This window comes from Thermobia domestica, chromosome 6 (assembly GCF_964235325.1).
Source record: "Thermobia domestica chromosome 6, izTheDome1.hap1.1, whole genome shotgun sequence".
NCBI lineage: Eukaryota > Metazoa > Arthropoda > Insecta > Zygentoma > Lepismatidae > Thermobia > Thermobia domestica.
This window is the reverse complement of record NC_137459.1, coordinates 230,552,588-230,569,775: the sequence shown is the minus strand read 5'-3', so window position 1 is coordinate 230,569,775 and position 17,188 is coordinate 230,552,588. Positions and strand designations below refer to the sequence as shown.

General features: G+C 35.3%; 1 protein-coding gene across 6 annotated transcripts in view; it reads left to right on the top strand.

The window, feature by feature from the left end:
- Positions 1-17,188, top strand: part of LOC145688428 (TATA box-binding protein-associated factor RNA polymerase I subunit B-like) — a 321,407-nt gene that overhangs the window by 228,981 nt on the left and 75,238 nt on the right. For all 6 annotated transcript variants that reach the window (XM_081762649.1, XM_081762648.1, XM_081762646.1 and 3 more), the window contains one exon: positions 12,879-13,111. In XM_081762649.1, the coding sequence (XP_081618775.1) occupies positions 12,879-13,111 (233 nt within the window). The remainder of the gene's footprint in view (positions 1-12,878; positions 13,112-17,188) is intronic.

Here is a 17,188-nt window from a genome sequence, read left to right as displayed (position 1 = left end):
GGTGGATCTGCCTCAGGCCAACTATCCCTTAGAGTACGCTTCACTTCTGCCCACATATTTTCCATGAGATTGAGGTCTGCTCCACGAGGCGGCCAGTCAATTAAATCAATCTCAGGCTGCCCTGCGAACCATTCCTGAACCACACGGGAAGTATGTATTGGTGACTGGTCTTGCTGGAACTGAATTACACCATCAGGCGGAAATACTCGTACAGATGGCACCATGATATTACTCATAATATCTAAGTACTGAGCACTGTCCAGGTGTCCTTCAATTCTGTGAAGCTGTTCTGCTCCGCGCCTGAAAATCCAACCCCAACATGAAATAGATACATGGCCACTGCGATTTCAAGCAGCAACACATCCAGGGTCATATTGGGTGCCTCTCGGGCGATACACAAAACGGCGTCCCTCATTTCATGTTGTAAATATGGATTCATCTGAGAAAACTCCGTTTTCCCAATTGCGACCCACATTCGCCTGTGCAAACGCGAGACGGTAAATTTTGTGGTCGTCTGAGAGTTTTTCCTTCACGGCAGCAACACAGCCACGTAACCCAGCATGACGAAGCCTTCGCAGAGCTGTATGCTTACTACCAGGAAAAAGAGAAGCTTCCCTTAGCTGTCTAGACGTCCTTAGTGGGTCTAAACGGGTTTCGTTTACTAATCTCGCATCTTCGGCTTCGGTTGACACATGCGGACAACCAGAAGATCGTAAATTACCAGTTTTACGTGTAGGACCATATTTCCGAATCCATCCGAATCCATAAGTTATGTAATGTATTTATTTTCAGCTATTTTCATACGCAGGTAACTTCTCAATATTCGCATTACAGCATTTAGGTAGAGAATATCGAAAATCGGATCGTGGTTCAAGACAAAAAACTAGCTAGCCCCAAACTGTCACGTAAGAAATTCACGAATCGCAAAAGTAAAGAATAGAGATTGAGAGCGGTAATACCTTAATCGCTCTCTCTCAACTCTCTCTTATCTGCATTAATACATATAAAAGTGTATGTATGTATGTTCCAACATAACTCATGTATGCCTAGAGCAGGGTTTCTCAACCTGGGAGTCGTGGCCCCTAGGGGGTCGCGAAGATAAGCGGAAGATATAAATATAGTTAGAATCTAATACCGGAAATTATTTTGAATTTTGTTCTGATAGGCATACTTTTATTTTTTATACATACTGTAAAGAACAATAAAAAATAAGTCTACTGAACATTGCCAAAGGGTGCAGAGTTGTTTAAAAATGAATTTAAATGAAAAACGTTTATGATACTAATGAGAACTGTATATAGAAATACTGGAAAAATACACATGGAACAAAACCTGCACATTGAAATACAATTAAAATTGAAACCTAATGAGATACCTAAGCATGGTGTACTTTCACTAGTGCAGCAATGCCCGGTTCAATCTTCGTGACGAACATTGTGAAGCTATTTTCAACTGATAAGCGATTTCTTGTCTTTGTTTTAATGTTTACCATGAAAAAAAAACTTTCGCACAAGTACGATGTAGCAAATGGAATTATTACTTTTAAAGCAGCTGATACCAGACCAGGATATTCTTCTCTCCTCATCAGGCAGAACTTGTCCAAGTCTTCGTTACAGAAAACCAGTTGCAAAGACTTGTAGCATGATCATTCTATTATTTGGTCAAGAAGTTGTGGACTTAGATCAGATACGTTAATGGCCTCTTCAATGAAGGAGTTTAACATCCATCTTGAAGCAGCACCTTCGTCGTTGAGAATATAGATAGTACAGTTACTGTATCCACTGTCAATGTCGGGCGCCGAAAAAAGGGGGCACAAATTTCGGAGGAAGTGTGTTACTCATGTTAGGAAAGTAGGGATGCACGCGAGACAAGACGAGACGAAAAATGGAAAAGTTTCGTCTAGTCTCGCAACCTCAAACGTTGGTCTCGTCTCGCGTAAGGTCTCGTCTCGCAAATGTGAAGTCTCGTCTCGCGTCTCGCATAAAATTTTGAGTCTCATCTCGCGTCTTGCGCGAGACTTTCTCGCATGGTCTCGCAGTCTCGCTTATATTCTAGGTCAAAATTTTGCAATGTGTTATTCTATGTCTGTTAATGAATGATGATGTGATATTCTGTCCGAAGGCAGGTATTTCACGTAAAAGTCCCTTCGCAAGGTGAATGGTGGTTTGCCATTGCTTTCCATGGGATGAATGTTCATAACATCCTAAGGAGACGGAACCTAGAGTTCAACATGGTATTCGAACTTGTGTCCCCTCCGCTCCAAATTAAAAGAAAAGTTGTGCTGGAATTTGATCGCTGGACCATTAATTTTCGTCAAATTAATAGCATAATTTACAGCAAAACCAGCATAAATTGTTGCTGGATCCAACTTTGTTTTCCAGCTTAGAGGTGTCCAGCAATATTTGGCTCTTCTAAAATATCGTTGCCACTATCAACATTTACACATTTGGTCGTTTCCTTGAAGGGTGATTTTCCAGTATAAAGATGTTTTTATACCACCAAAAGCGCTTGTACACAACAAAAGAACTCCTCACAACACAATACGACCCAATTCTTTTGGTTCGTTCGCACTTGTAGCAATGTTGGATTATCGCATTTTATCAACTTTCGCTTTCAACTTATACTGCCAGATCTAGAAAATACAATTACTGACAAATATAGGACCATTCCTACCATCTTCTACGAGACCTATAGGGACATCCTGCCAAACCAGTATTTGAATTAAACTTCCGAACTAGAGGGGGATGTTTTTGATAAATATATAGAAAGAAAATACTTATTCCATGTAAAAATATCATGTAATTTCTGCGAGCCGGGCCGGGGATAAACTTTGACGAGAGGGGATTTCCCCGCCATCCCCCAACATTAATCACTAGTAGTAAAGTGAAAAAGACAGAAACAACAGAAATATCACATTTCGCAGCAATAGGGAGTCTTATTCGCTTTTTAGACCAAAAATAGAAGTTCATGTATTCGTGCGTGCCCGCATGTATGTGTTTGTGTCGCAAAAAAAAAAGTCCTAAATCTATGCTGTAATAAATTTCCAATTTACAAAGCTTTTCTTTTTTAGAAACTAAAGAAGGCTTTAATTCTGAAAATTAACCTTGATTAATAATAAATCTCATAAAATGTCTATTGCCCCAATCACTTTTTTGTTCCTGGAGGCATTAACGCTCAACTTAGAAAACTCAATAAATGTAAAATTACTAAATATACAATTAAATGTAATTCATAAATGTTGCGAGACTGCGAGAAGTCTCGCGAGACTTCTCGTGCGAGACTTAACCGAGTCTCGTCTAGCGTCTCGTCTCGCATGATTTAGTCTCGTCTCGCGTCTCGCATAAAATTTTCACTCACGTCTCGTGTCTCGTATCGCAAATGCGAGACGAGACGAGACGTCTCGCGTGCATCCCTATAGGAAAGTGCATGTGCACATGTATAAAATAGAAGGACAAACGTAATAAAATGTGCTCAAAATCAAGGAAAGGCAGGGTTTACTTTTGAAAATTTTATTGAGCTTCGTGCCAACCATGGTGGCGCTTCGCAGCTAGTCTGTCGACCTCACTCATATGTACGGAGACATCGTCGTATACTCTCGCCCCGAGCGCTGATTTTCCATGCCACGGCACTGTTCACTATAAACAAGAAATGGATTCTACTATTATAGAAATAGGTACCGGTATGTTAAAAATCCCACACAAGCTTATTATAAAACACAAATTATAAAAGGGTCGCTGGCAAGAGGATGTGATAAAAGGGGATCGTGATAGGAATTAGATTGAGAACCACTGGCCTAGAGTAATTTTAACCAAATTTCTTATAGTCTGAAAAAGAGTGCTGTCGGGTTACCTATGGTGAATGGGAGGGGGATACATATAAAAGATTGCTAGAAAATGATCGGTATTAGTGTCGAATTCATAGTTTTCGGGGTCGCTTAGATAAATAGTGTGACTTTCGATTTCGCTTAACTCCGATTAAGCTCTCATTAGTAGGGATGGGCACGACGACTTTTCTTTGAAACTCGACTCGACTCGAAACAGACATCTTTGAGGTCTACTCTAGGACTCGGCGCGAAAAATATCCTCCAACTCGACTCGGATTAGAGTCGAGTCAAACTAAAACGAGCCAAATCCTGTGTGTAGTCCTACCTAGACAATACATAGACAATATAATTATTCTATTATCAATTATACTACGATTACTACAAATAATAATAATAATAATAATAATAATAATAATAATAATAATAATAATAATAATAATTATTATTATTATTATTATTATTATTATTATTATTATTATTATTATTATTATTATTATTATTATTATTATTACAACACCATGTATAAACATGAACGATAGATGGTTAGTAAAGGAATACTAAAAGCTAGTTGACTGCCGACGTCGGTAGTCATGCCATCTACAAGGCAAAGACATCGTTCATTACCCTAAGCTGTAAGCGTCGGTGGACTACAGATGGTCAACTATTGACCTCTCGCCAAAAATTGGTGGCCCCGCAGCGACAATCCGCGGTGGCCCCAGTTCCATTTTGAAAACTTTACTACCAGCGGCAGAGACGCGATGAAACGACAACGAACCACAAAATTACTCTCCCAAAATATGTTAAAATGCCTATATGTGTGATTTGTTTATATTTAGGTGAGTCAAAGAAACACAAAACAAATACCCCGGAGCGGACGCGAACTATCAATATTACGATTACTAGGCACGTGTTCTCCTGATTTCCCCACGGAAACGATCATAAAAAGTTTGCTTGTTGATGGATAAATCATTGACGTCTTAATTTAGCCAATCAGACAAACCCCTACATCTCGAGTTCTAGGAGGTGATACCGTGAACCGTTTCAGATTTATTGCTTTCTGGTGGGGTACTATCTATGTGCAAAATTTGAGCATAATAGCCGACATGCATTTTCGGTGCCTCTTATCTTTAGTACAATTTTAACCAGAGATGGTGTGGGTCAATGAAAATTTGATCCACGACCCACCATGATCCAGTATCACCCACCACCCAAATGACCCATTGGCCCACTCTGACCCATCATCCATCGTGATTCACTCTGACCCACCAGCAACTATGAACCACTCTGAACCATTGCGACCAACTCCGACCCACCAACACCCATCGACATCAACTCTGACCCATGATCCACGTCCTCTTCTCCGTTGACTAAAGAGGCTACACTTGTAATAAAACAAGACTGTGAAATTATCACTTATCGGAGTTTGAATTTCTACCGTCAATGGCTCAAGCACCTCTCTGTTACAATACTGATGGATCTGACCTTTACGATATATAATGGGAAAGTGTTTCTCAACTTCCGAATTAAAATGAATTTAAATTTATCATATATAATTATTTCTTAGTTGCCTTACAGACACATTTCAGTAGAAAATAGAATGGAATTTGAAAGTCTCAAATCAAGGAAAAGTAGACCAACGTAAAAAAAAGAAAGAAAAACTAATTTTCTATATCATTAAGCACCTGGAGTGCCACTCTTTACCTAATCCACCTCGAAAATTATTTATATATATATTATTTTGATGTCAGCCCCTTTCATTTCTCCTAGGAGAGCAAACGGATACTGCCACCGTTAGGATTAAATTTGGTCTTAAATGACATTAAAATTTCTACCAATTAATTTAGCGACCAGTGTTGCATTTAAAAGCTCGGCGCCCCTACGCACTTTTGCTCTCGGCGCCCCCAATAACTACATATTTCTCCGCCCCTTCATCCCTAACTTAAAAATACAACTTAATTCGAATATGCTTAGTTAGTGAATTTATTACATTTAAATACCACTCACTACATGCTACAGCTAGAACTACGTAACAAAAATATAACAAATGTGAAACGTGTTCTGAATTATTTTTAGATTTCTTACGCTATTATTATACATATTAGAACAGTAAAAGAGGATTGTTAATGAAATAGTATATTTGCTCTTGATTTTTAACTTTTTCATACGGAAAAAATTAAAATATTATTCAAGTTTTAAACTTTGCACTCTGCAAATATATTGCCCTCTAGGCAATGGGACTAATGTGAAATGTGGACTAATGTAGACTAATGGGAAATGCGGCACTGTTAGCGGCGCTGAAAACTTACGATTCGATTCTAATATCGGTTGATTTCGATATTTTTATGTCGCTACGTAACCACCCTGGGTGCTAATGGGAGCTTAATTGGACTTGAATTGAAAGTAGAACTATTCACCTAAGCGACCACGAAGCTATGGATTCGATACTAATATCGACCCGTTTCTAGCATTTTTGATATGTATCCCGACAGTACTCTTTTCCAGACTGTAAGAAATATAGTTATAATTGCGCTAGATATATCAGAATTATGTTGAAACACACACATACATCCACTTTTATATTCTCTATAAATAGAGAGTGAGCGACAGAGCGAGAGAGAGCGACTAAAGGCATCACCACTTCCACATTGCAAAAGCATATGTCAGGAATTGAATTGAAAATCTATGTAAAGACTTTCTGCTGTGGCGAGCTTCATAAGGACAATTCCAGTCTGCTCACGTGACCTTTGGGGTTCATGAATTTCTTGCGAGCGTTGCGACTTTGGATTCTCTGTTTAAACCCTCGGTTTATGCATCGAATAAGTTTTCAAGAACATAAATGACATGCTGTATTATGAATGTCGAGAATTACCCTCTATATGACAAATAGCTGCAAATAAATACACTACATGATTTATTTATTGCTAGTGAACGAGTTTCTTAACTTGTATTTAACATTCTCATATATATAATACAGACCTACTGTGAACACCTACCTATTTCAGATGTTATATTTTAAACATAATAATTACTACACTCTGCAATGATTATGTTATATATATACAACTGATGTATTTAATGTCATTAATTTATATAATTTTTCATGCATTGCGGAAAATATAATTTTTAAAAAAGCACTGGCCATGACGGGATTCGAACTCACAACCTTATGATTTGAAATCCAACAGCTTACCAGTGAGCTAACACAAGGACTTCTGCTAAGGTACTTTTAGCGATGTATAACGGTTCTCAAGAAAATTATGACATTCATACCCACTAGAAACGCTGTTTTTGTTCTACTTTGACTTTTATTTTAATACTCAGGTGATAATTATATTCTATGTCTTAACTTTGAGCATTCTTTTACATATGGAAAGATTCGTTTACGTATCTAAATGTTCCATCACGTATGGAGACCTAAATGACAAACATGAACTGACATTAATACAAAGTTTCGAAATATTGTATCATTAAATATTTCAATCAATGTTTCTTTTTTTGTACACTTGGTAACAAGTCTTATTATATCTAAAAGAAGAAAAACACATCTGCAAACTTTTTCCCGATTGCAAAGGCTGGCTTGGAGGTTCGAACCTGGTTTACTATTTCCCGAAGATACCCGAAGTTGGACTTTGAAAATTTTTGCCTCAAAACACCAATAAAGAATGCGCTCAACCTTTTTGAGACAAGGTGTACATTGTTGTCAAGGTTTACCTCGTGCCTCCTTTGGACCCTTTTTGAAATCAGGGTATATCTGAAAACTTTATTGAAAACATATCTGAGAATTGTACCCTGTAGGGAATACCCTCTACACCTATTGACAATTGATGAAATATGCACTTTTAGATTATGTATATGTGTCTTCCTTTACGCTGATAAGAACTACCATTCACAGTCTCTCGAATTCGATATAGGGCCTTTAGAAATTTGGCTTTTTCGCAATTTTGGACAGCTCTAGCTCTGAAACTACGCACTTTTCGCCTTTGATACATATAAACTTTCTCTCTTATTTTGATGTGAGGAATCACCTCTTACAGTTTGTTGGTATGGTTCATTAACACCCTGTATATAAAAATTCCACAGAGACAAAGCATGAAAATGCACACTTAATATAACACCAAACTTCATAATTTTCCGTCACAATTTTTAACTTCTTTAGAATTAGGCACCAAAATATTTGAAAACCGATTTCTTCACTCTGCTAATTTTTCAGATTTCGAAAGTATATAAGTTAATTTCACACATATGGCTTTCGTCACAATAGGTTTCGACTCTTATTACGACACTCATCTTGAGATTTGTACCCTCTTCAATCGATTGTATATACTGTATAAAACACGTGGGATCAGCAAATGTGAACACACAAAAAGAACATCAACTAGAATAATAGCATTAAGGTGAGTTGAAACTCTGTCGCGTTATCGGTACATATATACGTCTTCATTTAATTTTCTCAGTGAGAATGATACTTGAACCATGTATTTGATGAAACTCTTGGGATCGGTGAAAATGCCTACCAGACTCCGGTCCAGTAAACGGAGTGGCACGGATTAACGGCCATTCTTGAAACCACATTTGTTTTTCATCTTGCTTTACAATTTGAAATCACAATAAAACTCCTCAACCCTAACACTGCTGTACTACTACTCTATTTCGAACGTCTTTGCTACGAACTAAACAAAAGCTTATATTTTTTTATTTATTCGAAACCTTTTATATTGTATGTTGAATAGCTATTTAAATCAGGAGACGGACACTTGTAAATAATGTTGGTGTTGTACACATTGTTATTAGTGAAATAAAAGAATAACTTACTGTGGTAATTACAGAAAAGAGCAGGCGTTACATATATACATAGAAGTTCCAGGTTCTTGTGTCTTTATAAAGCATTAAAAAACAGAGGAAAGAAGTAGGGAAGAAACGTAGAGAGCTGAAATTCATTCCAGGAGATAAAAGCTTAGAGGTTGAAGTTTTCTCTTCCATGATTCTTACTTATTTTGTACTGTGTTTGTATAATGTATATTCTAAAATAAGTAAACACAAATTAAATAAACTTTCTATTGAGCAGGAAAAAGGGATTATGAATCGCCTTAACAAATGGAGACGCTTCACGAAGTTGCAGAAGAATTTTGTGTTTCTAAATCAACAATGTCCAGTATAAATCGTACTAAAGTTATTATTACCCAGGTGTGGAAGCAAAATTGTAGTGGGGAAGGAAAAAAGAGTACGAAGAGCGCCACACGAAGAAGTGAACAATAAAGTTTTGGATATTTTCGACTGTCATTCAAAAACTATTCCAGTAACCTGACCGACACTGCAGGAAAAGACAAAATTCATTGCTATTCGATTAAATGTTATTAATTTTGCAGCCAATAATGGCTGGATAGATCCCTTTCGAAAGTGTAATAAGATTAATTTTAACTTGTTTTGGCACAATCGGTTTTGGAGATTTTCAAGCTGCATAAGATTGGTAGCATAAATTGCCCAGTCTCCTAGTGGGATATGACTATGAGAACATTTACAGATAGAACGAGTGTAGTATTTGCTCCCGGAAAGTAAGCTGTTTTTGAACATATGCGTCAATAGGGTGCCTAGAAAAATGATCTCAAATTCAGGATATGAATAATATATATCTTTTTTTTGTGACCCCATGGACGGATATATTAGATAATAGTGCCATTAGTGCCATTAGTTTCAGGATTCTCAAATTAGTATAAAAAATGTAATTAGAAATTTATCCAAATGTAGGCGTCTTTTCACTATTGATATGATCGTTAGTTCTTTGCTACACAAAATTTGAGAGATTAATTGCAAACGAAAAACTGTATAACAAGATTGTGTTTCATTTATGATTATATTTTATTACTGAACCAAACTTTTGTTCGACAAACAATAGTATATCGATAATTTTCCTTCATGAGAGAACGGTTTTCGAGTCGCCTCAAAAACTCGGCTTTTCCTTTAGGCGTTTTAGGTTCTCAATAAGAAAAACAAATACACTGCGGATAAAACATTCATTCCGGTGACTGGGCACAGAATTGACTGAAAAGAGAGTGTCATTGTGTGGACTCGTCAGAAAATACAAAATGTTTGAAAACTATACTTCACAAATATTAACAGTGAACAAATACTAACAACAATTATATTTAAATAACAAAGTGAATATTAGAAAAAAATAAGAATTCCCTTTCATACCCCTTTTGCTCGACGCAAATTAATTTCTAATCTTAGTCTTACACAAATAGATCTGGTTATGATATGTTGTAGAACAGACGGTTATGTAACGATAATTTTACCGTTGGTGTGTCGGGTTTTGAGCGTTTATTAATTTAAAGTTTTGTATATGGATATCATTGCTGTTTCTCGTATTGTATTGATGTAAGGTGGAATTGAATGATGTAACCGGATTCGTACATACTTTCGTTTATCCGTATGTATGAATGATATTATGTACATGGTAATGGTAATAACCATAGCCCTTGAAAGAGTGATCTGCTAGGTGTGTGAAAGAGAACTATTAAAATTACCTTTAGTATTTTCTTTTGTTTTGTAAGCACTCTTGTTATATTGGTGACATTACCCCAGAAAATGATTGCCTGCGAAATTAATAATTGGACCTAGCCATAATATGTAGCTTTTAATGCCTAAATGTTAGGAAATAACTGACATTATGCACCTCCACGTTTTATTTCACCTGGAAATATAGCGCCTCAATGAGGTTTCGAGATGCAAAGTCCAGCTTACTTTAGGAAAGTAGATCACTAGCAAAATCATAGGATTTTACCAGTGTCCTCTTTCTGCCATTATATCTTTTCATAGTAGTTTCTCAGAACTGGCCTAGAAATGCACGCCCAGAATAACTGTCGAGACTCAAAGTAGAATTTAAATTATTAATGTTTAACATGTAATAATTGTCATTTGTATGTAAGACAAGTTTTCTGTACAGTAATTAACACTATACATATTGAAACAATGTTACAATTCTCAAAAGCGCAAAAGATAATCAGGTTTCTTTAGATACAATGATGTTTCTTTAGACTTACCTGTAAAATTGATATTTTATAGTTACAAGTTACTTTTTGGGTGCGACATACGCTTTTCACTGCACCCTCTTGGTTTACACTGATATAGTGAAGGAAAATCTGTGTTGCGTTTAGAACGTCCAAAACACGAAAAACCAAAGTAGATCCGGGTAGCATTTGACTACAGTAAGAGTTAGAAGTTGAATATTTGTTTCAAGTTAAACTATCCTGTGTTTGCCATAAAAATAAATGTTAGCTTCGTGCACTGAGTAACATCAATTCTTCGTCTTTTGACCGCATTAAGGGTTCAGCACTTAATAAAATGCTCCATATTAATATTTTCAAAACCAGCTATTGGCTTAGACTATCTGTAAAATAGCAAAATTAATACTTTTTCTTTTTTTTCTCTACTTTTGTTTTCACTATCATAAGTGTTTGTAATATACTACTGAGTGCGGCAGCTAAATGTGACCCCGGAGAACGATTCGTTACTGTGTCTTTGCAAGTGAGCTTTTTAAACAAAAATGATTGCAACTGGTTCAAATTTGTTCGCAAGTGACTAAAACAAAATGTGAGAGTGGTTATCAACAGCAGTTAAAACAAATAGTAATTGTAAGGTTGCTCAGTTTCGAATTGCAAAACGCTCTTAAATATTGAGGTACGTATATTGATAGTGGAAAGAAATTTTATTTTGAGATCATTCAAGGATGTCAGAGCATATTTCAGGAAGGTGTTTCCCGATACACCATTACCTCAGAAGTATGCAACACAGAAGGTAATTACGAAATTCTTTGTCCATTTATAACAGGAAACTTGCAGCACATAAGAAAATACGAACTGTCAATAGAATGAAATGGTTAATATGACTGCTTTATCTGTCAATAGAAGATATGAAGTCAATACTGTGGACGTGCGCTGACTCATGTTGCAAAACCCTCAGAAGTCAAACACGCTATTATCCCGAGGAACAGGAATATCGGACAGAGCATATTGTAGTATACGTTTGTTAAATGTAAAAATACAATAAGAAATAAAAAAAAAATGCCTAGTAACTATAAATAAAATTGTTTAAAAATAATCAATATTAATGTCCGGACTACTTTTAGTTGTCGCACCCTCTATAAAAATGTTTATTATAATTAATTCAAGTTCACGTAAAACAGACATGCGGGCATTTGTGTTCTTGTTATTATTTATTATCTTTCTTTACTGCAGAAAATGCTATTCAAAAATATAAATCACTATATAGTTTTTAATTTATTTGTCGCTTTGCTACGCAGATAGGAAAACTTTAAAAAGAGGCCGACCAATATAGAACACTCATTGATGTAATTCACTCTTTTGATGATCCTCTTTTAGTACCTTCTTTCCCTTTATTACTTTATTATTATTATTATTATTATTATTATTATTATTATTATTATTATTATTATTATTATTATTATTATTATTATTATTATTATTATTATTATTATTATTATTATTATTATTATTATTATTATTATTATTATTATTATTATTATTATTATTATTATTATTATTATTATTATTATTTTCCGCCTGTAGTGATTTTTTGTTCATTAATCTTTGTTTTTCTTCTAGCGATTGCAATACAACTGACATTGTCAATATATACACTGCCACTACTACTTTAATTGACATATCTACTAGTTCTATAAGTAAAACTTCTTCTATTATCCCTATTATACTATCTCTAAAACTATTACTGTTATTACTTCAACTTTTGCGTCATTGCTGCCAGAGAACTTAAGAAGCTATTCTTCTCTGCATTTTTATTAACATAAATATAAAATATATCTTCTGAATACAGTCTTTATTGTCTTATTGGATATTTGATTTTAATTATAGTTCATTATGAACTTATATTTATGTACTACTAATTGTATTTATTATGACTTTGTTTATTGCTCTATGTAGCTTAATGACAATAAAATGTATTATTATTATTATTATTATTATTATTATTATTATTATTATTATTATTATTATTATTATTATTATTATTATTATTCCAGATGGATTCGAGAAAATCGTATCCCGTATATGTCAGTGAAACACTTATTTCCAACTTCGTGGAAGTTCAGCGGAAGAGATTTCTTAACATTCCTAAGAGTACATCCTGTACCAAGTAACTTGGATGTAAGAAAAACAGCGATGGAAATGGCTCGTTTCCTGAGTGTAACTAGTGTTCCTACTCCGTCCTTATTATTTTTGGTGAGAAAATACGTGAAAGAGTTAAATCTTCCGCGTAAGTATTCTCATTGCTATAGATCTCGAAGTGACTGGTTAACTTGATTAACTTTAAACTGTTATGAATGACGAACTGACGTAGTGGAAACTTGAAATAAAACATATTCAGGTTGCACACCTTTTACGTTACGAGAAATGGTCGAAGGTCAATCTTGTATTTAAGTTATTTACAGTAACTAGGGTATTGATAAAGATTTCAACGTTTAAAAATGAAGATCAATTCAAAAGCGTTTTCACTTACTTCGTAAAGGACAACTTGTTTAATCCATATATTCCATAGTTGTGGCTATCTTCTTTAAGTATAAGTAGGTTACCGTTACAATAACAACGGACTTATTAGTGTAATTTTTTCCTCTCTAGGTGAAGTTTCTGACTTAACAAATTATGCATCGAAATGGCTGCGGTCATATATCTGCTCATATACATTTTAAATGGAAGATTCGTCCTCTTTTCAGGTCCCGGGTTCGATTCCCAGTGAGGGCACTTGGTCGAAAAAGTGTCAAACGCTTTTTCAGGCCAACCATCGTGAATGAGGTTTTCCTGGGTTTTCCTCATTCACACCAGACAAATGCCGGGGTGGTACCTAACTTATAAGTCCCAGTTCGCTTCCTTCCTTTCCCAATCTTCTCTTCCTTCCCTTTCCCCGGATAGTGTACTCGCCGAGGGACGTCATCCCTGAAAACATGACGGGCTAAATGGCCTTAGAAGCCGAAAGCCCATAAATCTAAATCCTAAATCGCCCTCTTTTCTTGATGTTTAGAAGGTGTTAGAAGTTAAATAGTAGCTAGGATTTGATTCCGCACCTTTAGGAATCAATTAAGAATCAATTAGAAAGGAAATAATGGAAACAGAGAATGAACGGTAATTATCTTATTAGAGAGATGATTAATGTATAGATATCTTGTAGTCAATCACCAATTAACAATACAAATTTGCGTAATTATACCGGAAATAAAAACGAAATGAAAAAGGACGAATTTTAACGCATAGTTGTTCTTAAGATCTACAGAAAGCAAGTGGTATTAAAACAAAACAAAACAAAAAAAAAAAAAAGATTTGACAGAGGCGAAGGAAGGGAGAATGGAGCTGCTAACATCATTATTATTTTCTTAAAACGCCCTTAGAGAAAACAATTGTTGATCGTCCAATGTGTGTTTTTTTTTTTTTTTTATTATTGTTGATTTCTTGAGCAGCACAGACACACATACAAACACATCCACTCACAGAATTGATCTTCATAGAATGACACAACTAAGAATTGAATGATAAAAGAAAAATCATAGATTGATCTGCACCAAAGAGCGCCCTCTGCCTGTGATGACGTAACGGTTGGAAATGAACATTATAATACTGATTAAACTTGATTGTCATTTCATTATATAACTATTTGATTATAAAATAATTCTTTGCGTGTGAAAGTATGCACAGATAACACACTTACGTTTAAGAAATTTAATTATTTGGCGTAAGAGAACTATTACTTAATTGCTATATGCAAAGTATATATTTATATAAAATTACAGTATAGTAAAAGCAAACACGTTCGTTGTATACTGAGTAGAAATTTTTGATCTGTAGTTGTAAATAAACATAAGTTAATGGGTAGATTTGAAACAGATGCGATCTTAACGGGGGAAGCGTGCACATGCGAATATATAGCGTTACATCGGGATTTGAGCACCCGATCACGCAAAATGTATTCGGAAATCGAATGTAGGAAGACATGAGTTTCCGACAGAAATTGAACACAGGTCGCACAATGAAGACGTACAGATGCTAATTACAAATAGTCGCGACTTTTGGAAATGAAGTGTAAATATTCCTGAAGAATTACTGGAATAAGATTGCACTACGTGTATTTTATAATTGGTAATTCTTAAGAAATGGGAAATGTAGATGTGAAATAAAATGGTGGAATGAAGAAAGTTGGAGGAACTCGAGGAAATTTTTATTGAATGCATCGCCAATGCTCTGTGCTTCATGAAAGATAAGATTGAAGCCCAAAACTGCAAACCCTCGCATAAGAAATGAACAGTGTACCAGTGAGCCAATCCGCTCCACTTAGATTATGTTGTCAGGGAGAAATAAATATTGGTCCTTGTGAAGAAAATACCGAAAAGTTTGTAACTATGATAATGTGTACATTACGGTGGTTCGATTTTTTTTCTGGAACGCTATACTGCGCAAAAGTTGCCGTTGGTATAAGGGAAAAAAAAAAAAAAAATCTTCCGGTCCCGCATCGCCATTGAAATTTAAAAGATTCGGTAAAACAATAAATTTTCAATATGTTTTTAAAACGAGTAAAGAAGATATGATGATGATCCTATATGGCCTAAAGGTTTCTTCAACCATGTAAAACAACATTAAAATAAATGAAACATATTTATATGGTATCCTTTGGTCGCATTGCTGTCCAAAATTTACAAAATTTGCGAGTTTAGAAAAAAATGGATGTTTAAACATTTTTTTTCTTAAAAGAAGTAAGGTAAGGGCGCTACTCACCACGAAGAGATGGCTGCATTTGGAGTTCCACTCACATTCTACACAACTAGCCATCCAATGATTACGGTGTATTATTTACAATTGTATTTACAAGTTTACAATTTTACATAATTCGTCCCTTACAAATTTCCATTTTCCCCTATACTTGTTTACGACCATTACTAATGACTTCAAACTCTGATTTATGCGAAAATGTAGGCATGGATAATCTTGACAATAGTGTAGCTCTGATGAAGCCGTCTCTAGCACTGTGCCCACACACACTACTAGAAACTTCCGTCGCAAGCTTAACCCTTAAAGTATTTTTGTTACTATATCTCAACATTGGTTTCTTTGAAGCTAAATATATAGCTCTGATGAATCATACCCGTTATGTCGCGTTGTAGATAAGTGTCAACACTCAACTGTCAAGCGCTGCCATCGTACGTAATTAATTTGTAGCTTCTACAGTGGCTGAATTGGAGCTTTTAGCAGGGCGGAGGGAAGAGGACAAAAGAGGTAATTTAATTTATTAATTATTATTATTATTTACTATAAATTGATTAACTTTTTAGAGTGGAGTGGTCACATGACAACAGGGATCAAGAGACAACTCTCATAATATATCAGTAATGATTAATAGATTGTTGATAGCGATTTGAATATGAGTGTTACCATATGGTTATATAAATATGGCGGAGGTGATGTTACCGTAAAATATGAGATAGCGAATTGATGTGATGTAGGAAAGAGTATACTGTGCATTTCTTTTAAAATTTATCTGTTATTTTAAGTTTTTTTTTTCTTTCTTCACCCACAAACAAAAACACACACACACACATTCCTGTTTGTGCACCCTGCAAAAGGTGTATGCAAGCTGGGCAATAGGAAAACCGAGTACGCACTCATATCTGCTTTACTAATGGAGCGATTTTCTGATACGCTCCCAAAAGTTGCACCAGCGATAAAGCTACATTTCCAGAGGCACCAGAATCCAGTATCTCTACCTTGACTGGGTACGTACAAGTGAGCACCCAAACCAACTGGGCATTTGCAAAAGGAGTAATTGTAACAAACGAAGACACAAACAAACAAAGATATTGTGTGTAAAATGTGTAAAATGCGAGTTCAGTGAGTAAATGTGAGCAATGGAATTGGAGCAATTGCTTTCAACACTAGTTAACTTTGTAGCAAATGAATCACATGGATAATTGCTGTTGAATTTCTTGGGTCTTCCAATGTATTTTCACATTTCCTTTGCACCAATTATTTCATAATCATTCAGTATCATTAATCACCCGTCGATTATAAGCAATACAGGATAACCAAGGGATATAAAAATAGAAATTTCATTTGATTTCAAATGGAATAGCGCATTGATTCAATCCCCGGAGAAGTTAGTTTGTGGTGGACAGCATCGTTTCCATGGGTTTTCTCGGAGTACTCCCATTTCCTTCCACTAATTATTCCATCGTCATTCACTTCCCTTAGTCATCGCCTTCCTTAACCTAACGGGCATATTCGTGGGACATTAAACTGTAAAATTTCATTTCATTTTGAAATGGAATGGCGAGACTAAAGTAGGGTTATATCT